The 24,148-nt window shown below is 54.1% G+C and overlaps 5 protein-coding genes across 5 annotated transcripts; 2 read left to right on the plus strand and 3 right to left on the minus strand.

Moving 5' to 3' along the window:
• Window positions 1-803: 803 nt before the first annotated feature.
• On the minus strand, window positions 804-2,753 carry CLUP02_14449 (uncharacterized protein; the record flags this gene model as incomplete). The annotated part of the gene is made up of 1 exon (XM_049293377.1): window positions 804-2,753. The coding sequence occupies one exon, from the start codon at window positions 2,751-2,753 to the stop codon at window positions 804-806; it is 1,950 nt and encodes a 649-aa protein (XP_049150523.1).
• Window positions 2,754-4,242: 1,489 nt separating this feature from the next.
• CLUP02_14450 (WD domain-containing protein) lies at window positions 4,243-7,570 on the plus strand (the record flags this gene model as incomplete). The annotated part of the gene is made up of 3 exons (XM_049293378.1): window positions 4,243-6,351; window positions 6,415-7,012; window positions 7,074-7,570. 3 exons carry the CDS (start codon window positions 4,243-4,245, stop codon window positions 7,568-7,570), a joined length of 3,204 nt encoding a protein of 1,067 aa, XP_049150524.1.
• Window positions 7,571-8,023: 453 nt separating this feature from the next.
• On the minus strand, window positions 8,024-9,275 carry CLUP02_14451 (zeta-crystallin; the record flags this gene model as incomplete). The annotated part of the gene is made up of 4 exons (XM_049293379.1): window positions 8,024-8,254; window positions 8,320-8,973; window positions 9,047-9,154; window positions 9,219-9,275. 4 exons carry the CDS (start codon window positions 9,273-9,275, stop codon window positions 8,024-8,026), a joined length of 1,050 nt encoding a protein of 349 aa, XP_049150525.1.
• A 1,039-nt stretch (window positions 9,276-10,314) lies between these two features.
• CLUP02_14452 (uncharacterized protein) lies at window positions 10,315-13,640 on the plus strand (the record flags this gene model as incomplete). The annotated part of the gene is made up of 3 exons (XM_049293380.1): window positions 10,315-10,575; window positions 10,720-12,955; window positions 13,012-13,640. The coding sequence occupies 3 exons, from the start codon at window positions 10,315-10,317 to the stop codon at window positions 13,638-13,640; spliced, it is 3,126 nt and encodes a 1,041-aa protein (XP_049150526.1).
• A 969-nt stretch (window positions 13,641-14,609) lies between these two features.
• CLUP02_14453 (uncharacterized protein) lies at window positions 14,610-23,005 on the minus strand (the record flags this gene model as incomplete). Its single annotated transcript, XM_049293381.1, has 7 exons — window positions 14,610-16,696; window positions 17,161-17,244; window positions 17,356-17,461; window positions 17,668-17,862; window positions 18,486-20,986; window positions 21,047-22,747; window positions 22,834-23,005. 7 exons carry the CDS (start codon window positions 23,003-23,005, stop codon window positions 14,610-14,612), a joined length of 6,846 nt encoding a protein of 2,281 aa, XP_049150527.1.
• Between the last annotated feature and the right edge of the window lie 1,143 nt (window positions 23,006-24,148).

Here is a 24,148-nt window from a genome sequence, read left to right on the forward strand (position 1 = left end):
CTGGAAACGCTCTGCGACTGCTCGGAAGAAATCGGTATGGGGAGGTTCGGTTCCTGGGCGGTGTAAATCCAAGGGTATCGGCGGATCTTGAACCGGGTGTTCTCGTGGGCTGAAATCGCTGATTATCGGAATCTCGAAAAAGCAGACTCGCGTCTCTGCGTGCAGGCGTTATGGGCGAGACCGGGGCGCACTTTCTTTAACTGTACCTTGGGGAACAGGAAACCGAGCCTTCACCGGCGAACTCTTGGTTTTATCATTGCGAAAAGTCCCCCTTTGGGCACCGGGCTACCCCGTGTAAATCCTTACCACCGGACCTGTGGACCCCACTTTCGGGATTGTCCTCGTCGCGGGACAGCGGCCATAGCCGAGGTTACCGTCCAAATCCAATGCGCCACAGTCTGCCACTGCAGCTCCTTTCATGCGCCATTGCTCCCTTGCTTGACGAATCCTAGCCCTATGATGTGAGACTATGAATGCAGGTGGCATTATGGAGAGAGACAAAAAAGTCAATTCGTGGATGGCTATAAACAAACTGCTCCATAAGAAGTTCCAACTAATTAACACCCCAGCCAACGCCGGCTTAAATCATGGCCTGCGGGGTATCCTATCCTGCCTGCTGTACCCAGCTTTGCCAGCCCAATCAAAAAACATGATTCATTTCCAAAAGTGTAAGACCTACGTGTCAAAAGATGCATGCTTCAGTAGCATCTGCTTTGGTAGCACGGGAAGCTACTGAGGCACAGTTGACATCGGGGTTATACCCTTTACAAATGCTACGCATACAAAGTCATGGCACCTTCATATCAGTCTATACCCTCATCGTTGCTGTGTTCGGCAAGGAACTCTGGAGGAACCTCATTGTCGCTGTCACGCCTCGAAGACGAAGTTCGTATGGACCCAACATGGGAACGGTCGTCGTCGTGCTCCTCTAGATGTGACACTAGCAGGTCGGGCGGGACCTCATTGTCACTCTCTCCGTGATGGGTTTCTGTCGTAGCTGTGGCCAAATTCGCTTGCGAGATTTGCTCCTCTTGGTCATCGCCGTTGTGCCAGGGTTCTTCGATGTCGTCAACTTTCGTCGCCGCTGCTTGAGGCTTTGGTAGACTTCCTCGAAGGAGAGCCTCGGCATCTCTGAACGCTTCGAGTTCAGCGCCAACGGCGCAGATGAGAAGATTCCAAGTGTTCTGCTGGGCTGTCCTCATGTTTGCTTCAAGCTCCAAGATCACCTTTGCCATCCGCGGCAAGAGAGCTTCAACGCCTTCTTGCTGTGCACGAGGAGTCTGTTTGCCCTTGGCCGAGGAAGTACCGCCGCTTAGAGACTGGCGCAGGTCTGCCTCGAATGTCGTAACGAGTTTCACCGTTTCCTGCCATAACTCCGTGCCTTGATCTAGCGCATCGCGATCCTTATCGACCTGCGCCTTTCGCTTCTGGAGAAAGTCCATTTCACTTCCCCACCAGTCCTTGGCCATGCTCAGTGTCCGTCGCGCAGGTATCATGCGGAAGAACTCAGCACCACCGGGCAGCTCTTGGATGTCGGTTCCGGTTCCAGAGTCGTTCCGTGATACAGCTTCGACAACATCTAGATCCAGGGGCTCAATCGGAGGCCGGCGTAGGAGGGCTGTGACCTCACCTTCGACCTCTCTCAACGCACCCCTGTAGCCACTCAAGCCCGCCTCTCGGCGGTTGTGAACGTCTTCCATCTTTCGCTCCAACCATCGGTGCCGATTCCTCATACCAACGAGCTTCTCCTCGAGCTCGCGTATCTCCTGACCCAAAGAATCATGCTGCTCTCCCAGGCCTCGCAGCTCCTTTGCGAGAGGCTCCTCATCGTCATCAGCCAAGCTATGCAACTCGGCAGAGATGCTGACCCTGCGCTTGTCCAACTTGTCTAGATACGACAAAGCTTTTCTTCGTTGAGAGAGGGCTGACTCGATATACGCATTTTCTTCCGTCTTGAGACCAGTCAGGGCTGCCAACGCCTGTCGCAATCCGCTTCGCGCCGCACGAAGGCCCTGCTGCCCCTGCGCCTTGGGTTGTCGAACAGGTATAATATCGCCGCGAGGAGTCGCGCGTACGGGTGGGTCTAGCGAGGCCATCATGCGTGACCTGGACGTCGCTGTGGAATAGAACGTTCCCGTTGGCGTACTACTCCCAGAATCACTCCACGTCTCAGCTCCTACAGTGCTAGCATCGAGAGACTCGGCGCCGGATCCAAGTCTTGTGGCTTGTATGTCTAGTAATCGCTGTACCTCTTTGTGGAGAGCTCGTTCTCGGTGTTGTAGATTCCGCCAGACAGAGTCAACGCGGGACTTGCTTGAGTCGCGCGAGCTATGGTCGAACAGAATGCTCCCAAACGCAAGCCGGCTGGACGACATGCCCTTGGGCTCGTTCTTGTGTGTGTTGCCTCGGGATCCCCGCCTCCCCGACGATGCGGAGGGCTGCAACACCACCGAGGCAGCTATGGGCGGCGGCGGGCCGACGAACATGGCCTTCGGCTTCAACTTGGAGACGGAGCCCGCCGGACCAAAAGGGTCGTCGTCCCATGGATCTACGGGGGAAGGGGAGCGCCCTTTCGACATTTTGATGGGCAGCGGAGGCGACTCTGACAGCAGCGATACATCGGGTCTGGGGGATAGATCATCGAGGTCGTAGTCATCTGAAGGCTTCGGTCGGGATGTGTAGAGTGGTAGAATGGGAGATCGTTGTCGGCTCGGTGAGAGTCGGTCGAGGAAACTGTGCGAACCGGATGCCATCAGGTCGCATCTGACGCTGCTGGGCAGAAGTGGGAGAATTGGCTGGCGATGGCGCGGTCAGCAGGAATGTCGTGGTTGACAAGGTTCCTGAGCGTGCTTTTCAGAGGCACGATCAAGTATGTATGCGCTCTAGCTAAAGGAATAGGATGTCAACAACAACAAGTAGGCATTGGTGATGAGTGTTGGACGTGGGATACGGCAAGATGCTATGGGTAATGTATGAGATCTATAGCACATAGCACAGCAATGTCGTCGATGGGAGCGCGCGAGGCCAGCTGTGAAGGTACAAGATAAAAAGTATCTTTGGCTCGGGAAGCAAGAGCTCACGAGCTCTGAGCATGTGCCACAGGCGCTGGTGCGAGACAGACGTCACACGGCGGGTCTTTCTATCATCTGTAGCACCAGGCACCTACCTTACACAGTAGGTACCTACCTACCTAAAAGCTACTTGCCGGCCTTATGTAAGCACGGCCTCGACATCTTGGTTATCGATAAGCATGTATGTGGGAGTGCGCCATTGGACGATGCCATTGCTGTTGGATGTTGGAACATGATCCTTTCAACATTGCCTATTATCCATACAGCTCACCAAACAAACGGACAACGGGAAGTATGAGGCCCAGTCAGTGCGGTCGAGAAAACATTCTTGCTCATCTAATCTGTCTACGTCTTCTGCCTACCGAGAGTGAGACACACTGTGATGCGTAGAGCTTCTCTCTGGAGCTGGTGTCCATGTGCTTGATCAAGAAATTGAGCACCGTCTGGCTCCCCAGAACACGGTATTTTGCGCGTCTCATCGTCTTGCCATTGTTGGGTGTCTTTTCATATCTGTTGTGCAAGCGATGGCCGCGGCGACGGGCAATTTCTTATGATGGACACTTTCTCCTCAAAGTTTCAATCAACTAATGAGATGAGCCGCCTGCCTTGGGTCTATTTTCCTTACTGCCCTCATCCCCGGCAGCGTCTGTAACCGCGTCTCCGTGTCTCCGTTGTCCGTCTATGCCCAACGCCCAGGTCCATGTCCATGTCCAATTCAGTCGGTAGGGCCCATCAATAATGAACGAGTCGGACATTCATTAGTCAGAGGGATGCCGCCGTAAACTCGCGTGAGTTTTCTGCCGGGTCTACAAAGTAAAGGATGTGTTGCTAGACGGATGAGAAGCTGAGCATACAGCCGTTGGACAAGTTCATTTCTCGCTCTCACCAAGTCATCAGATCTGACAACCTGGAAGACTAAGACTGCGGATGCCGAGGACGTGGACACGCCGCACTGCCACCGTCTGCCCCTGTCCTGCTGCCGTGTGCGTCGCTTTCTCTTCCCCCTCGTCCCTTGTGTGTCTAGTTCCCTGATCGTCGTTGTCGTTGTGGCCATTCTTGTTCATCTTTTTTGTGTTGCTTTGTTTTTTTTTTGGGTTCTCGGTCGTCCCATCCACCCCACGCGCGCACATTGTTTGAGTCGTACAACGAGGGAAATTCAACTGAAGAAAACATGATGCACTTTCTGGGCCATCGTCGAACAGCCTCGCAGCAGAGCATCGACCCCGAGACACAACAGCAGCCACAGCAACAATGGCGTCCGCACCACCAGCATCGCCTAAGCGCGTCTTCGGCTCTTTGGCAAGCGGCCCAGGCCTTGGGGTCCATTGGAGCCCCGGCCGCTGCCGCTGCCGCCGCCACCACTTCCCCTCCAGGTTCCGGCGGTCCTCCTTCTTCTTCTACCTTTGAGTCTGGACTCTCTGGAGGAAATGCTTCGTCAGCGTCAGCGGCAGCGTCATCTTCAGCCTCCAATGCGACTGCCAATGCCAATGTCAATTTGAATGACCCTCCAACTGCAGGTACAACCGCAGGTACAGGTAGTAGTAGCAGTGGTACCACGGCTGGCCACACCCGCCCACCGCTGCCCAACCCGGTACCTTCCTACTCGTCGTCGGTGTACTCCCAGCAGTCGCAACAATCGCAATATTCGCCGTATTCTCAGCAACAACTGCAACACCAGCAGCAGCAACAACGACAGTCTGGCTACTTCCAGCCCAACCACCACTCACATCCTTCAGGCGGTCCTCCTCACGCCGGGCTCGGCATCGGGCTCGCTTCTCCCTCCACTACTTCCTCCCTTCAATACACCCCGGAAGCCTTGAAGTCATCCTCAACCTCGACACCACCGGCCTCAACGTCCGCATCCACAACAACAGCAGTCGCCGCTGGTGCGCCTGGGCCATTAGTGCCCAAAGACCCCCCCGCCGTCCCCAACTTCCACTGGGACAACGACTATTACCAGAACACGCCGAACAATAGGAACAAGACCATTAGCGACACCACCACCAACAGCGCCGCGGCCACTCGTACGCCCACAACAGCGACCGACTCCGCTTCCGCCCGCGCCCTCCAGCCTCATCAGTCCTCCCATTCACGCTCTCAGTCTCATTCTCATTCTTACTCTCACTTTCAATCCCAATCTCAATCTCACTCTCACTCCCATTCGTATTCCCACTCCTACTCCCAGTCCAACCCCTACTCTCCCTCTTCTTCCTCTCACCCGCCTTCCTCTTCCTCCAATATCCCTCCTTTCTCCCATTCCCGCTCCCAGTCCCACTCCCAGCACAACCAGCAGCGTGCCTCCATCCCCGCCGCTCTGCTTCCGGCCCATGGCCAGCACCTGCACCGAGACTCTCCCAACTCGCTGCCTACCCACTCCACTGCGACTCAGACATCAGGGCCGCCGGGCCTTTCCCCCTCCGTCACACTGCTGCCCGCGCCAACGCCCTCCTCATCCTCCTCGCCATCTTCTTCCTCTGCTCTCGCAGCCATGAACCAGCAACAGCAACAGCAGCAGCAGCAGCAGTCGCCGCAGCAGTCGCAACCCCAGTTCCAAACTGGCACCCCGCGACGCACTGGCACCTATAGCTCCCAGTCAGACGAATTGCACATGCCAGCGGGCATGATCCAGCACGGCCAGCCTTCACCCCGCGAATACTCATCATCCTCTGCTGCCCCCGCCGCACCCCATATCAAGCTGGAGCAGTCCTCCCCAAACTCCCACCCCCAGGCGCCGCCTTACCAGAGCACATCGTCGGTGCCCAACGTCTTGCAACCAGGTGGTGCAGGTGGTCGACCTCCCGCCATCTCTGCCAACACCGCTCCCAGTATGTCTGCCATGCAGCCTCAGCAGCAGCAGCAAGACTATCAGACACCTTCCAAGCCTCCCAGCTTGAGCCTGTCCCACAGCTACTCGCGCTCCTCGCCTGCTGCCGGATACGAAGGTGGCTCGTCCTTTGCGCCCTACACACCCACTACCCCCAGCGGCTCTGGATCCCAGTTCATGTCTCCGCCAGACCAAAAATACAATGCGCCCGGCTCCCAGCGAAACATCTCGAACACGCCCTTGGGCTTGGCCGATATTCGACCCCGCGCCGACTCGAGCATGTCCGATGGCGTGCCCGGTAGCGCTGCATATGAGCTTGCCAACGCGCAACCTGGAACCAGCAACTATCTCGCTCCTTGGGCCCTGTATGCTTTCGACTGGTGCAAGTGGCCTCCCCAGGGCAACGGCGCTGGGAAGCTTGCCGTTGGCAGCTATCTAGAAGATGGACACAACTACGTAAGAATTCCGTCGCAATGATGTTGATAGCTGGGTGTAGCTAACACTATTGCTTCCCTCTAGATCCAAATCCTCGATACCCAAATGGTCCCGACGCCCAACGATGTCTACCAGCCGGGCACCCCCAAAATTAACCTCGAATTTCAAAAAGTCGCCGAGGCTACACATTCCTACCCTGTGACGCGCTTGCTCTGGGAACCGCCCTCCTCGCAGAAGCAGTCTACTGACCTGCTCGCGACGTCGGGAGACCACCTTCGCCTGTGGTCTCTTCCCTCCGAAAGCCCTGTCTCCCAGAACAACTCCATTACCAACCGAGCCAGAGACCCCGCCGTTACGAAACTCACGCCTCTCGCGCTTCTGTCCAACTCCAAGACCCCGGATCATACTGCACCGCTTACTTCGCTAGACTGGAATACTGTTTCACCTAGCTTGATAATCACGTCCAGTATCGATACCACCTGCACGATTTGGGATATTCCGTCGCTGACGGCCAAGACACAATTGATCGCCCACGATAAGGAGGTTTACGATGTCCGCTTCTGCGCCAACAGTGTTGACGTATTCGTGAGCTGCGGACAGGACGGTAGCGTCCGCATGTTCGATTTGCGCAGCCTGGAGCACAGCACCATCATCTACGAGCCCACTGGGAAAGATGAACGAGGTAACCTCCACCCCCAGAACCATTTTTTCGCAAGTTTGGTGAAGCTGATTAAGTATGATAGATGCCAATGGGGGACGTATCAGCCCTACGCTCGCGCAGCAGACCATGTCGAACCCTCCGCCATTGTTGAGACTAGCAACTTCTCCCCACGATACCCATTTGCTAGCCACATTTGCGCAAGACTCGAACGTCATTCGTATCCTTGATGTAAGACATCCTGGACAGGCTCTTCTCGAACTCAGGGGCCACGGAGGTTCCCTGAACTCCATAGAGTGGTCGCCTACGAGGCGTGGTGTTCTAGCTTCGGGAGCCGACGACTGCCAGGTGCTGCTATGGGATGTGTACAACAACAACCCTGCTCTTGGTGGTGGTTCTCCCGCCAACGGTGCTGCCCAGCCAGACAACACGAGAAGCCCGTACGCTAGCTGGCAATGCGACTACGAAGTCGGCAACCTTGCTTGGGTGCCTCATCTTTCTAGCGACCAGGGAGAGTGGCTGGGAGTCAGCGCCGGCAGGGGCCTATGGGGTGTCAAGACATGTGGGCGAACCGGCGCCTGAAAGAAACCAAGGGCGACGAGCAGCAACTAATCCGACCGCCTTGCTGCGCTGTTCATAGATCTGGCTGGTCACTCATGATATATGCATCGCAAAGCCTGGCGTTTGGGGATCGGCTCTTGAGCCGGCTGTAGGGTAGGGGATACTGTCTGTGAAGTATGTTTCAAATGAATTCACTTGGAATAGGCAGTCATTGGGGGTGAATTGGTTTCAATGCACCACAGGACTCAGTCAGTATGGCCCCCCTCTGGTCGATGGTCAGGAACAAAAGTTTGGGACAGTGGATGGCTATATACCGGCGGGCACAGTCGAACGGGGAAGACGGAAGGAAATGTTATAATAGCGTGCGGTGTTTGTCCCGCACCAATGTGGCCGTTCCCAGTGTCCTCAATACACGTACCTATTTTAGGTAACTTGAAAACACAGCTTTTCGCACAAGGAGTCCATTGCTGTGAATTAAAGCTTTGTCAAAGGCAGACCATCACTGTCATTATCCAAAGTGATGACTGCTTTGCCCCAAATCTTGCGGTTTGACGTGTCCTTGAGAGCCCTGGGAACATGTTCAAGACCAGGATACTCAGCGTGATAGATGACAGGCCGGATTTTATCAGTTTCCATCAAGGGTTTCAGCTGGTTCCAGATGGCATTCTCCTCTTCAGGATACCGTCGCAAGCTCTCGCCGTATCGCTTTGGGGCATTAGTTAGCTACCTTAGTTCGAGTGGGTGGTTGTTGTGGAATCTTCAATACTTACATAACCTATCAAACACACCTGCTTGAGTAGGACTCTATTCATGGCGATTTTCTCCATATCGTCCTGGATACCAGCGAACCCTACAATCAGTATCTTGCCTCTGTGAGCAATGCACTTTAAGCTTCGGTCCACGAGGCCGACGGGATCAAAAACTACGTCGACACCCTTCCCGTCAGTCAGCTCCAGCACACGATCCCACCACGCTGCATCCTCAGAGTAGTTGATGCAAATATCAGCCCCCGAACGTTGGGCCACGTTGCACTTCTCGGATGAGCCCGCCGTCCCTATCACCCGGCATCCCAAGGCAGCGGCAACTTGAAGGGCCATCAGACCGAGCCCACCTGCAGCGGCATGGACCAAGACAGTCTGGCCGGCTCTTATGCCAGCTTGGACGAGCGCTGCGTAGGAGACGGGGAGCGTGGCGGCTAGCCCGGCGGCTTGGACGAATGTCCATTGGGGAGGGATGCGATGGAGGGGCGTCGAGGCGTCGAGGGAGATGATCTCGCTGTAAGAACCTGTGCTGCCTCCGAAGACTCTATCGCCAGGACGGAATTCGGAGGTAGGCGGTGATGAGAGGATGATGCCGGCGAACTCGAGGCCTAGTGTGAAGGGCGGCCGTACCAGGGATCGGTTGTTTTGGTGTCTTCCCCTGGCCTAAGTGCGAAGTACCATATCAGCCAGCCATCTCATCTTTTGGGGGACTTGTGAGAACTTGTCTTGGACTTACATAGAGGGTATCGACAAAGTTCACCCCAGCAGCCTTGACTTGGATGAGGTAGCGGTCTGCTGTAGGGATTGGCCGGTCAATGTCGGAGACCTTTATTTCATCAAAGTCCTTGAGGATGAATTAGAGGCATCTTTGTGGAACTGAAGCAAGGTGTTAAGAGACTGGGACTCACATTGACGAATTTGTCGATAACAACAGCCTTCATCTTTCGTCTCGAGCTTCCGACCATTTTCAGCTTAAACTTGACTTGATACTATTTGCTTAAAGAAGATCGAAAGTACCCAGATGCAGGGGCCAGTCCCCAGTCTTTATAAATGGAAGGCGTTCATTCAGGGCTGTTGTTTCTGATGAATTGGAGAAGCACTAGGTGCCGAGGCTTCCATCGGCTCCTATGGATCAAATCGGGCATTTGGAGTGTGCTGTCTTACGCAAAACTTCAATGTAGAAAACTCCCTAGGTGCGACAGGCCTGGTGAATCTAAAATTCATGATAGATGTGACGTCCATTCACACTGTCATATCTCAATCAGAATTCATCGTGACCTTATATTTGCTGCTCTTTCTGTCACTTCTGTCACTTCAGCATCCATCCACGGTCACTTGCTGACCTAGATTGATGATTGAGGTGGATTGGAACCAGAACCAACTTGTGAGTGGCCTCATCAATGCAGGACATGCGTCCTATCAAACGTACTCATATAACTGCCAACACAGCTTCTTCTTCTCCCTCAATTCAGTGGAGCCAGGACGGGATGCAGTGAAGTCAATCGGAGATGGGATGCAGTGGAGGGATGACAGGAGCTGCGAGGAAGGTAGGGGGATCCACTACAGAGCACCTACACTACCTGGAGGCTACCACCTATCGATTTGCCTCAGGTGTCAGTCTGGAACGACCACGCTAGTCCCTTTTCAGATAGAGATGTCCTTCGCGTTATTCGCCCGTCTTTAGTCATTGCCTTTGCTTGTTCTAAGCTTTCTATCCTCCCGTTGCCTTTTCCTCTACCTTTGCCTTCACCTCAATCCCACCCTGAGACCCGACAGCCAAAAGCCTTCGGCCTTTTCCTCCATCTATCCGCTTGATTGATTCGCCGGAGAAAAGGTCGCTGCCTGCCATCAGGCGAACCAGTTGGAAGGACCATTGTTTCCTTCCCTTGGTACGGATACTCTGCTTCTTTTGCAGACTCACCTCGGAAAGGACCTCGCATCAGCGACATCACGGGAAAACTACGAACTCGAAACTCTTGACTCGACGTTTCGTTATTTCCCACCATGTCTTCCAACCGCTACGAGGATTCTGAGGAGGAGGATGACTTCAACCCTGCGCCCGCCGACTTGTCTGACGAGGAACCCGACCAACCAGCCAGCGACAACCATGCTCGAGAAAGCAGCCCTGCTGACGACGCACCTGCTCCCTCTAAATCGAGAGTAATTGACGACGACGACGAAGAAGACGAAGATGATGCGGGCCAACACGACGACGACGATGAAGAAGAGGATGAGGACGACGAGGACGAAGACGATGTTCAACAGGTAAGCCTGTCGCTGCCCGCGCCGAATGCCTTATTACACAAAGCTACGCCGGGAAGGCGCTCGGCAAATCTTTACCTTCACCGCAACCCCTGATATAGCCTCCTCTTTCTCTCGGCGTGAACTTTTCTAATAATTGATCAATAGGGGCATCGTCGCAAGCGCAGAAAGGATCGCCGAGCCGCCTTCTTCGATATCGAGGCCGAAGTCGACGACGAGGAGGACGGTGAGGATGAGGAGAAAGATGGCGAGGAGATTGAAGACTTCATTGACAATGCCCATCCCGACGACATTGCTGAGAGCGGAGGCCTCGATGACGACAGACGTCACAGAGAGTTAGACCGTCGTCGCGAGATGGAGGCGAGTATGGACGCCGAAAAGCAAGCCGAAATCCTTCGACAGCGTTACGGAAACCGCCGGCCGAACAAGGGCTTTGGAGACTCGGCCGTCGTTCCTAAGCGCCTGCTGATGCCTAGTGTCGACGATCCTACCATCTGGGCTGTCAGATGTAAGGAAGGCAAGGAGCGGGAGGTGGTCTTCTCCATCATGAAGCGTATCGAAGAGAGACTTGGGACCAAGGACGAGCTGGCCATTATTTCGGCCTTTGAGCGCGGTGGCCCGACCTCCGTCATGAAAGGCTACATCTATGTTGAAGCCAATCGCTCCACCGACATCATGGTTGCTCTCGACGGCATGTTCAACGTCTACCCGCGATCCAAGATGATTCTCGTCGACATCAAGGATATGCCTGACCTGCTTCGTGTTACCAAGACCCCCACCCTGGAACCCGGCGCATGGGTGAGACTCCGCAAGCCTGCCAAACACGCTGGCGATCTTGCTCAGGTCATCGACGTCACTGAGAACGGCCTCGAGGCCAGAGTTCGGTTCATCCCTCGTCTTGACTACGGAATGAGAGACGATGCGCTGTCGGCGGTGACTGCCGACGGCAAAAGAAAGCGACCCGTCGGCGTAGCGGGCCCGCGCCCACCTCAGCGCCTCTTCAACGAGACCGAAGCTCGCAAGCGGCACCCGAGACATATCCAGGGTAATCCAACTACCAAGGTGTGGAATTACATGGGCGACGAGTTCGAGAACGGCTTCCAAGTCAAGGATATCAAGATCCAGCAACTGGTGGTTACGGACGTCAACCCAACCCTGGAGGAGGTTACCAGGTTTGCCTCCGGTGCTGAGGACGGCACCGAGAACCTCGACTTGAAGGCTTTGGCATCGAGCTTGAAGGACAGCAACATCAATGTAACCTACCTGCCTGGTGACATTATTGAAGTCTACGAGGGCGAGCAGAAGGGCGTGGTTGGAAAGGCCACCAACGTCCAAGGTGACATTGTCACCATGCAAGTCACAGAAGGAGTACTAGCCGGACAGATTATTGAGGTGCCGACCAAGGGCCTGAGAAAGCGTTTCAGGATTGGAGATCACGTCAAGGTTACTAGTGGCAGTAGGTTCCGTGATGAAGTTGGTATGGTCGTCAAGATCTCAGAAGACCGAGTCACTTTCTTGACCGATCAAACCAACACCGAAGTCACCGTCTTCAGCAAAGATTTGCGGGAAGCTAGCGACATCGGAGGACAGGGCTCGCTGGGTCAGTACGAGCTTTTTGACCTCGTCCAGCTAGACCCCACGACAGTTGGCTGTATTGTCAAGGTCGACCGTGAGTCGGTGATGGTTCTCGACCAGAACGGAGACACGCGGCAAGTCATGCCTTCGCAGATCGCCAACAAACTGCCAAAGAGGAAGATCGCCGTAGCCGCCGATAGAAACGGCTCCGAAATCAGACTCGACGACGTGGTCAGGGAGTATGGCGGTCAGCAACGCCAGGGCAAGATTATCCACATCCACCGTGCCTATCTCTTCCTTCACAACACCGACAGTAATGAGAACGCCGGTGTCTTCGTGACCAAGGCTGGAAATGTCAATACAATCGCTGCCAAGGGTGGGCGTGTGCTTTCAGCCGGCCCGAACCTGGATCAGATGAATCCCGCCATGAAGCGCAACCCCAACGGATCTGAGAGCAAGATGGCACCGCCCAAGAGCTTTGGAGGACGTGATCGTGCTATCGACAAGACAGTCATTATCCGAAAGGGCGGTTACAAGGGTCTTCTCGGAATTGTCAAGGATGCGACTGACACACACGCCCGTGTCGAGCTGCACACTAAGAGCAAGACAATCACTGTACCTAAAGATCACTTGAGCTTCAAGGATAGAATCACAGGAGCCAAGATTGAAATCAACGGTCGTGGAGGTCGTGGTGGACACAGTGGTCCTCCGGGTGGTGGCCGTGGAGGACATGGAGGAGACTGGCAAGGAGGCCGAACCCCTGTCGCCTCTGGCGGCCCAGAGAGAACCCCGGCATGGGGCTCAAGGAGTAAGTCAGCTCTCAGCTTCGCCATTCTCTTGAACACGGATGCTAACAAACACAAGCTCCTGCACCTACCGGTGGCCGTACACCTGCTTGGAAGTCAAGTGGCCCAGATTACGGCGGATCTCGTACCCCAGCCTGGGCCGATGGCTCTCGAACTGCCTACGGAGATGGCAACCGCACCGCGTACGGCGGAGGTTCAAGAACCCCTGCGTGGCAATCAGGCGCAAAGACACCGGCACATGACGCCTTTGGCCTTGGTTCGAAGACGCCGGCGTACGGAGGCGGAGATGCCTGGGGCTCTGGATCCAAGACACCTGCTTATGGCTCTGCGCCTACACCCGGTGCCAGTGGGGGCGACTCATGGGGCTACACGCCCGGCAACTCTTACGACGCACCGACGCCCGGTGGCGCTCTTCTGAGTGCACCAACACCCGGAGCTCTCAACGCCCCTACTCCTGGTGCCTACTCGGCGCCTACGCCAGGTGCCGCAAGTGCCCCAACTCCAGGCGGCGGATGGCAAGGTGGATGGGGAGCAGACTCGGCGCCCACACCGGCTGCTGGTGCTCCTACTCCGGCCGCCAGCGGCTTCAACTCCTCATCAGCCTACTACGGCGCGCCGACTCCTGCGGCTTATGGCGCACCCGAGACTCCAGCAGCCAGCGGACCCAGATACACCGACGATGACTAGATGCCAAGGGTGCTGATCTGAGAGGAGACCGTCGGAGCCTTCTAGCTGGCTTGTGTATTTGGCGATGGGAGGCAAGGCAAGGTTGTACATTACCCGGCGTTTGTGTAGAAAAGGAAGATGCGCCCAAAGTCGTGCGCGTTCATAACAGAAAACATACCATCTTTCACTTACCCGAGTTTGAATCTAGGTAAAATCATATCCTGGAAACGGCGTAATTCATTGCTTCTAAATCTTTGTTTTCCATATCAATAAGCAGTATACTTTCAGTCGTGTGTAACTGGGGATGTAGTGTTGCCCATTGATCCTAGTGAATGCCCATGATGTTGTTCCCTTTCCGAATATTTGCAGCTTGCTCTTCTACCCTTCTCACCCAGTCCACTAGACTTTACATTACTGGTGCACAGAACTTTGCTGCTTCAGATCCACCACCACCGCAGGTCAGGTACCTATTTTACTCGTAAGACGTGTCCTCGACTGGCCATCATAGATTTGCTCTAGACAGCTCTCATCACTAGTTGCAGTATCAAGTCACAGCTCACTGCTAGTTCGTTACTTTGCGATTCACAGTTGTTTGAGGTATACGAAGGGACGTGGAGGTCTTTGCAATATCACCTCAATTTGGGTTATAGACTACGCGCCGAAACTGACATTCTACGGCCGCATTCGAGCTCTTGAAGAAGCAAACAAAAAATTGAACAGAAGAAAACACCGCCACATCCCCTTGGGTTGTTGAAAAACTTCATCGTTGACGTGGACGCCGAGTAAAAGAATGGACCAAGAGCAAAGCGATACTTGTGAACAAAAGGCTTCGCTTCATGACTCCGCAATACGCCTCCGCTGCTTTAAATATACTCGACGCGTGTGGAAACTCCCGCAGCCATCGATAAACTCTCTTCTCTTATCTTTCTTCACCTCTTTCTGCTGCCACTTGCTCACTCGGCCTTCTTCTTCATATCGTATACCGATTTGCTACTTAGCCACGACCACGGCCTTGTTGGCACATTCAGAGCAAACCTTCAAACGGTGCCACGCGTTGGCCAAGTTTCCTCGCTGATTATAAATTGCCGCGTAGCTCTCGGGTTGCGAGTTGTACGCCTCATCCGTGGCCTTGACGAGCAGGGTGGTGCACTTCTTGGTCCCTTCACCTGGCTCACCAAGTGGGATTGCGCCGTCGTACCTCCAGCGTTTCCAAGCCCAGGACTTGTGCCCGGTTTTTGGAGGGGTTCCAGGCTCGTCAAGTAACTCGGCTTGATCCCAGGTCTTGCCATTGTCGACGCTCACATCGACACGAACGATCCGGCGACCGCCACCAGAATACGCATAGCCCATGAGAGACGCTTCGCGGACGCTGCCGGTATCCTCGTTTGCCGATGACTCGTTTGTTGTTGCTTTCCAGTCACCTAATCTGACGGTGGTAATGGCGCTTGTGATGGGCATCTCCTGAATCGGTGCGGCGCGGTCCCAGTCGGGACTCGTCTCGTTGGGGCCAAAGCACTTGTAATCCTTGCGTTGCCATTGGCTATGACTTTCTTCATCAGAAATGGTGATCTGGCTCAACCACTTGACGGAACGAGCGGCGACGTGGCCTGGCACAAGAGCACGGAGAGGGTACCCGTGGTCTCGCGGCAGCGGCTTGCCATTCATCGAGTAAGCCAACAGAACATCACCACGCGGGTCCAAAGCAGACTCGATGGGAATCGAGGCACCGTAGGCTTCAAGGGCCATGAATTGAACGTGCTTGGCCTCCGTGTCTCCAGTCATGGCCTCGAGTATAGGAATGCCGGCATCAGCAAGTACGTCGGTGAGCTTCACGCCCTGCCATTCCGCACAAGAGATAGCGCCGACATTCCACTGGAGTCCATTGGTCTTCTTCGCGTTACGGGTCATGTCGCTTCGGCGGTTCCCAGAACACTGCAAAACAGCCACAACAGTAGTAGGTTTGAACTTGGTCTTAAGGTCATCGAGGCTGTACTCCTTGATGGTGCCATCGAGGAGCTCAATCTTGAGGGTGTAGTCCGAAGTATCATCAACCTGTGGAACCCACATGTGGTTGCGCACGTAAAAGAGTTCATTGGGAGTGAGGTAGCTGTCTGCCAGGCCTTCGACGGGGGTCTCTGCATTGCGAGGCTTGGGAGTGAGGGTGATGAGTCTCTCATCACGGGTAGGATCGTGCTTGAAGGGGTCTTCTATTTCCTGAGCAGCGGGCTTGCCGTCAACAAGGTCGTCCGAGTCGATAAAGCCAATCAAGTACTGTTGGAGGATCTCATAAACGTGGGGCGACTTGTGGATGGTGAAGATGTTCCAGTAGGGATCAATGCTACCTCCAGCGGCACGGAGGATGACATCACCTCCGGGGTGTGCAGCAACCCAGTCGGTAATGTCGTAGACCTTGTCGCCTTGGGTAACCCAAGGGCTGCCGGATTTGGCATCATGTTTTCGGATTTCGGAGAGCCTGAAGCGAGGGATAGACGGGTCGCGGTCGTCGGTGGACGGGTCCGGGTCGGAGACATCTACTTCGTCCTGAGTGGGCACATGGAAGGGCTCCGAGAGGCCGACAAAGAGAGACAAGAGCCCGCCGCTAGCAAGCAATGTACTGACGGTGGCCGGACCTTTACGACGGCGTGGGTGCTGGGGCTCACGTTCATCCCCGCGCTCTCCCTGCCGGGTACCAGTAGTCTGGTGTTTCTGGATATATTCCTGTCCACCGGCCAAAGGCGTCGAGGAGGCGGATGTCGGTCGGGGGTGTCTCGAGCGGGCAGAGGCGTGTAGAGGACGACATCCTGGAGGAGGAGGAGGAAGATCAGGGATGTAGCTCGGCCGCCATGCTCCAAGAGTCGGACGAGGAGGGACGGGCCGCCTGGTCGAGAGCTGTAAGAGCTCGCTAAATAGACGCCGCGGCGCTTGCATTGGATTTGGATCGAGGTGAATGGCTAGATTGGGCGGGATGGGCTTCGTTTGGTGGTGGACGACGTCGAGAGCGCGGCTCTGGTGTGGAGCTTGGACGATGAGGTGACTGACCGGGGCGATGGCGTGATTGCGCCTCGATGGCCTTTTGGCTGTTTTGAGAGGAGGGAAAAACTCGACAGTGGGTCTGCACAATTACGTGTGGCACGTGTAGATTCTGCATAAATTCAAGGTGAGTGGTGCCTTTGTGCACTACATAGCACATGTCGTTTTGCAGACGGTACGTACCTCTCACCGGGGACCACCGACATCGCCGACCGATGGGGTCCACTTTCGTTTTCTTGGTCCTTAGGTAAGCATGCCCTTTGGCTAGACGGATGTGTGAATGGGACCAGTTCCAGGAAGAAGACCTTGGACCTGCACAAGCTGGGCACGACATGGGGGTTCCTTTGCCTTTACGTGTCTCGATCCATTGGTCTTTAATGAAAATCGCTGGCATTGACCTCCCATATGTCCCGAACCACATCAAGAGCCACGTTATCAGACTTTCAGCCGACAATAAACTCGAAACCATCAAAATCCGTGTGTCATGGTGCTCCAAGTGGTCGAACGAGACCGATGAAAGCCGCGAAACCGCCCACGTGGACCCCGAACACCGTCGCGGGCCGGCCTGGATACGTCTCAACCTCCATCCTGAGCCCTGTTGGTCGCCGACGTGATGGAGACGGCAGTCACCACAACTTACAGCCCTCTCATTGCCTCTATCTGCCTCTTGAATACCTACTGCACGCGTGCGGTGTACAGCACTTACACCCCCGCAACTTTAAATGAACCTCGCTTGTTATGTATCCCGGATCATTGGCGACGAACCGACGATCCAGGCTTGTTGAGATATAGACGAATCGTGGGTAAGTCGACTGTTAAGAAGGCAACTGAGTGGACAATCACTCATTCCAAGCATGTTACTCAACGAAGCCACCGGAACTGTTCAGTAGATAAAGCTATTCTCCCATTATGTACTCAGCAAAAGAGCTCAACAAGATACCTTGAGCTCTGTCATAGCTAACGACATTCACTTCAAGCTCCCATCAAATCTCTCACTCACACTCGCTTCACCACTCACCACCCTGTCATCGCCCTGAGAACTCGCGTCCACCTTGGCCTTCTTAGGATGCCTCTCCTGTGTCTTATCCTTGCCCCCCTTGTTACCCTGTCCTGATGACTCCCCAGTCCCGCGCTTCCGCTTCGCACCGGATGATCCACCAAAGGTACCAGCTCCATCATCTCCGCTCTCCGGTACCAGTTCCCTGTCGCTAGTCTGGCTCAGATCATCCTCTTCCCCATGGTCTCGGTATGTCGGATCGTGGGTGGAAAATCCACGATACGGCTTCCGCTTCTGCTTAGTCCGGTTCCCGGGACCGCCGTCGTCATCGTCGTCCTCCTCCACATCATCGTCGTTGTCTTCGCCATCTGCATCGGCTATCTTCTCAGCCCCTCCGTCCTCTTCCTCGTCCTCATCGTCGTCCCCAGGTTCATCATTTTCTGGGTGGTAATTCCGCAAGCCGTCGTCCTCGCTCTCATCAGTTTCATCATCATTTCGGGGCCGAAAACGCAATCCCCAGTTCTCTTTGTTGTTGGGATGATTCGGATCCCGCGTCCACAAGTTCCTCATATCCGTAAATCTGTTATCGGTAGGGTATATGGTCATCTTCAAACCCGGGTTGTTTTTGACAAAGGCTTTTCTGAGTTTGGTCACACCGCCCGCTTTAACGATTTCTTTTTGCGTGATCCAACCGACTTTGCTCGGCAATATGGCCTTGTCTTCACGGTCAAATTGTACTTTGCCTTGTCTCGCTGGAATTCGGCAGCTACGACTCGGATCCGAGTGTGCCTAAAGGTAATGAGTTAGCTCTGTGTACCTCAGAATTGTATGGTACTCACGTCTATCTGCACTTGTTTCGAAGGTTCGTCATTCGTGTTACTCTTGGGAATCGGACGCAAGCACCGTGAACAGTACATGTCATCAGCCGGCACAAACTTAGCCGTGGGCGGATTGCCACCTGTCTGTGGCGTTCCCTTGACACTGTTGGGGTCCGTAGTCACTTTTTCAGAATCTTTAGGAGGGTTCTTTATCGAGCCCTTCGGACTCTTTGGCTGCTTTTCTCCTTGGCGAGGTCTTTTCCCCAAAGCGGTGGCTGTGTGCGGTTTGGAACCCGTAGGCGGGGGTGAAAGAATCGGCCCAGGCCCGTGAGGACGGCTGCCTCGATGGCCTTCGTGAACTTTACTCTTGGGTTTTGGTCCTCTCGCTGTACTATCCTTGGGGCCGAGTACGTCTTGCCGAACGTCTTGGGACTCTGGCTCATCCTCGTCATCTTCACTGAGCTGAACACTGGGACCTGTTCCTGTCTGCGTCTCTCCTGTCACATCTGGCCCCGATCCGCTGTCTTGTATATTTTTGGGCGCCGGCAGACCTGGAATTGGATTCTTTCCCTCGCGAATTCTCTGCTGCCTCCTTTCTTCGCGAGCAGCCGCGATTTCAGCGTCCATGTCTCGGACAATCTGTGCCTCAAGGGGCTCGATAGCGTGGGCCTTCTTCAAATGCTCGTTCCACTGGAGTTGGTTCATGAAGCCCACCATGGCGCCACACTGGTCAAAGTGCGGACAGCGCTTGTCACGCCGATCCAATGCGCTCTCATTCTCGGGATCCCAGAGACTGTGACCCGGGTTGAAGGGTTCCTGATTGACCATCGCAGGAGGCCGAGTACTGCCAGTCAAAATGTCCCAAAGCTGATAGACGTGACACTCCATGTGGGAGACCTGGTCTTTTCTGTCCTCCCACTCCCCGAGCTCCGGTTGCTTCTCGCGATCTTCCTTGGGCCTCTTGAACGACAGGTGGCAGAGCGGACACTGTTTCAGGGGCTCCTCAAAATGTTTCTTCTCAAAGTGTCCTAGAACCTCGGATGGCATCAGGCCGAAAAGAGGTTCTCGACACCCGGCGGCAGGACACTCAGAAGGCGGGTCTGACGTAGGAATTGGTCCCGGCTTATCATGCCACATGAGAGGGAGACTGAGATAGCGACTAGAAGCGCGAGGACGACGTTGTTGTTTGCACAAGGCCGCGGAGGTCTCCGCGGCCCCCACGAAGAGAGGGTCGATTGACTTGTCAGTATCTTTCCAAAAGACCTCTGAATAGATGTCCCACGGCGTTGGCTTGATGCCCTCTTCTTGAGGGCAAGCCGTGATGTGATTTTTGATTTCATCAATAGGCTTCTGGGTTCCATCGCTTACAAAGGATTTCTGGCAGTACGGACAGAAACAACCCAGGGTACCATAGAAGCCCCCACAGAACTTGCGATGTCTGTCGACTTTCTCGTCGGAGAGTTTCTTCATCGAGAATCCGCACTTAGTGCAATGCGGCTTATTTTCGTGGAGAGTACCGTGGCACTTATGAGGATAAGTGTCGAAAGGTCCAAAATCTGTGGCATCTTTCTCAGTCTTCCACTCACGATCTCCGCAAAGTTTACAGAATGTACATCGCCCGGCTCCCTCAGCCAGGGGGACACAAAGACGATCATGATGCTTTCGGTCCTCATAGCTCTTGAGTTCTTTGTGGTCACGACCGCAACGATCACAGTATCGATAGACTTTCTCCCTGTCGCTGGCTTTCGCTGGCTGTTCTGGCTGAGGCAACGGGCCAACTGGAGGTCTGGCTTGGTCGGTTATTCTAAAGGTTGAAAGAGATGTAATGGCCTCCGAAGGGCTATTGCGTAGCTTTTCGAGGCTGGTCGTTTGGTTTTGAGGCGGATGCGATTTGGGTCTCTCAGGAAGCTGAAGCACCTTTCGCAGCTGGTCTGCATGGGAGTTTCTGTAGTGTTCTTCCTTCTGCTTGTAGGACCAGTGTTTGAAGAGCTGGATATCACACCACGGGCATTTCTCTTCGGCATGAGTCTTCTCCAAATGCACCAGAAGCGTCTCGTCCTCATCTTGGCGATATGTGAACCGGCATTTCTGGTACGGACACGCGGCTAGCCGAGCCAGGTTTACTTTGGAGAGACTCCAGACTTTATCCTGTAGTTCCCGCTGCTCACTGGGCGTTAGGACGTTCTTGGTGACCATAGGGACTCGGCCTGCCCCAGTCCTCAGAATGGCCTCCACGGGCGGCGCGTTGATCGGAAAGGAGGGGTTCCAGACACCCATGTCAAAGATGCTTGGCTGCCGCACATAGCTTCTTTCACGGGGTGTCTGGTCAGGCTCCCTCGGCATAGGATGAGCTGATTTCCGAGGAGCAGGAGGCGACGTCTTCGGTTCATGGAAAACCACGGGATGGAGCTTGCCAGGGAGAACGATTGCTGGCAGGGACAACTCCTTTCGAAAGGGTGCCACTTCGCCATACCGAGGACCCCAGTGATTATTTGCCTCCGCTGCTTTAGCCAGTGTTTTGACTACACGAGTCTTAGATTAGCTGCGATCTCAGGGAATATTCAAGGGGTATTTTTTCTCACCAAAGTCCAACTCGTCATCTTGCAAGACGTCTGCTCGCACCATCTGATTCAGGATGAAGCGCCGGGCCATGGATGCCTCGGAGTCGGTGGCGTCCGGCCGAAGAACGAAGCTGGCCGGGCTCCAACTTCTTCCAATTGTTTCTTCGTCGAAAAGAGGCTCCATGACAACGCTGTCCTTTTCAGCGTCGTAAGTGATCTCTTCGTCTCCGGCATAGAGCATTTCCATCGTGGTTTTCAACGCTTTCATAGTAAGAGGCTCCATACTGAACTCTGCCTGACCTGTTAGTCCTTCAACCGCCTCGATCGTGCATGGATCTTCAGCCCCATCCATTGGCTGGATCACGAAGAACTGACAGGGCTCATTCTTGTCGTCGACAGAACGGGCAATGAGCTTTGATAGCGCCTTCTGGGCTTGTTCCGAAGAAGTTTTGTCCCGATAATTCCATCGAACTGGACTGTAGGCTCCAACGGGGCGACTGATTAATTGGTTGAAATAGTCGACCCCGCGCCAAATCAGGTAGTGAGAGGCTTTCATGGGCATTCTGACGCTTTTCGTCATTAGGCCAACCTTGTGCAGGGCGTCGGGATAGGGGTCTCCAGAGCCTGTTCGCCGAAGGCACTCTCGGTTCTTGAGAGTTCTGGCGTTGTTCGAGTTTCCCGGCAGGTAGAACACAACGGTATCGTTTGCCACGGGGCGAGTTTTAACTCTGAACGCTTGACCCTTGCTGATCAGAGGATGCATGCTATCCCAAAGTTCGCGGTGTATTTCCAGACCACCATACCACGGTGGTGATGATCCCTCTGGATCTTCATCATCACGTGAAATGACAAGATCACAGTGGCTTCCTCCTGGCTGATCCGGTCTTCCCACCAGCACTTCTTGTGCCGTCGTTATAAAGGGCATGTATTGATTGGAACCCCAGGGTTTATTGGCAGGGTAGATGTAGCCCTTTTGCTTGGGGCCAAAGAAACTTTTGCCATCGGGCACTTTGAGATACGAGAGGTTTTCTCGCCCGTCGTCGTCAACATGAGTCAACTTGATGAGCGTGGTCAAGAAGAAGGACTCTGGAGGCTCCCATTCGGAGGGAATATCTTCCCCTCTCCGAAGCACGAACCAGGCCGAGCTGGATGCGGACTTGGTTGCCTGTCCCAGGTGTTCCGCAAGATCACTAACAGGGTTGAGCGGAATGTTGTCATCGAATCGCCGCAGGACTTTTGCCGTCTTGAAATCAAATTCAACGAGTACGATGTCGCTTTGCTCCCGTTGGCGCAGGGACAAGAGCTTTCTCGCAGCCTCCTGAAACGTGGACATGTCGTCCGTATCAAACATGATCCTGCCTTGGAATCCAAACAGAGGAACCCAGCCATGTACTTTGTCCGATTCTGGTGATGGGTGCCCGATTTTAGAGGTTATCGCCGACTGGTTTTGACGTCGCCTCGAGTCAGGCGTGGCAGTCCCTCTTCCGGAGATGACTTTATTTAATATACCCGTCACAGGCATCGTCACGATCTCACTGCTGGAGCCGTCACCCAATGAATTGCCGTCTTCGTTATCCATAACCATGGCAGTCTGTGATGGACCAAGGCTGTCTTCTTCACCATTATCTGGCGGATAGTCCACATCTGCCATCAAGGCATCGTCATCGTCGCCCCCTCCTCGAAGGCTTAGTCCTTCACCAGTGGCGTCTGGCATTTGAGAAGCTGCCACAGGGATCGTGCTGTATTGATCCTCTTTTCCTTTTCTTTGCGTTAGCTTGACTGATTGTGCTTGAACAGCAATGACTAACCTCTCATGTAGTCGTATCCAAAATTTCTCTGGTCATAGGCTGTCAGGAAGTGCAGCGGAGGGCGGACCTCGGCAGTGCAGAGTTCATCCCAGTCGTCCACATCAAAATCCGGCTTCGAAAAGCGCGTCAGCTCAGACAAAATGGGCTCGACAGGCAGTCCGAAGTAGAGCATTGTGAATTTCGTTGCCAGTGAGGGGCGACATTCTTTGAATCTGTTGCCAATCAAGCTTTGGTATCGTCGGGCGTTGTCTTCTTGACAATCCCTCAAACTGCGAGGCTCCGTAGCTGGCATGAAAAGCTTCCGCTCGTGCGATGTAAAGTAATCCTCCAAGACTTGTCCCATGCGCGTGGTGGGCAAGCTGAGAAGATCTTTAAAGTGGCCATGGATGGTCTTCCAGTGCTCATCAGTTGGTCTAATGAGAGGGTTGTACCTTTGCTGCGGCTCGGATATCTTTTTGGTCGGTTCAGACATGCCGAGATGGACGGGAAGATAGAGTTTTACAAGCCTGAAGTCCGAGATAATAGATAGTGTACGAGTCAAAGGCAGAGCAGAGAAGGAAGGAAAAGAGTTGTGAGTTGTGCGAAGGTTGAAGAGAGAAAGTATCTTGTGTCAACCAAGAAGCTTTGCAAAAAGACGTCTCAAATACCAACGAACGAGTTTATTCAAGGGGATGAAGCATGTTCCACCATTGCTGGACTCAAGGTGTGAATGGCATTCCGAAATAGCTCAATCCTTTGACAAGATCAAGACGTCTGCATTGGCAAATTTGGCAAACTGATACCCATTGTCCATTGTCTATCAAAGCTTCGTCAGGGTCAAGGTCACTGGTGAGAGATCGAAGCGAGATATCTTTGTTTGCACTGGACATCCCTTGCGAACGTATATGGGCCAGGAGAGGTAGGAAGCAAACTTTTTCAGGTTTCTTATGTCTTGAGCTGGCAGCCGAGGCATGATGTACGTTAATTATTGCTGATGTATGTGTTTAGGCACCTGGACAAAGGCATCAATGTGAATGGGATCACCCTGGACCAATTCTAGAAGCTTCGAAAACGACACTGGAGATGCGATGACCACTGGCAATGGTTGTACAGCTTCAATCTAAGAAGCAAGAGTAAAAGGAAAAAAGAAAAGAAAAAAAGTTCAAAATTTAATGATGCCAGTGTTCTTCACATCGATTTAACACGGGCAACGGAACTTTGAAGAGCTGGCTCTTTCCCAAGAAATAGACACATCGAATGTAGGGAAAATAACCCGCATCGGATTATGAACGTTGGGCTGTAAGAACCTCTTCTGGCTCAGGTCTGATTTCGATAT

Source organism: Colletotrichum lupini, chromosome 7 (assembly GCF_023278565.1).
Source record: "Colletotrichum lupini chromosome 7, complete sequence".
NCBI classification, from domain to species: Eukaryota; Fungi; Ascomycota; class Sordariomycetes; order Glomerellales; family Glomerellaceae; genus Colletotrichum; species Colletotrichum lupini.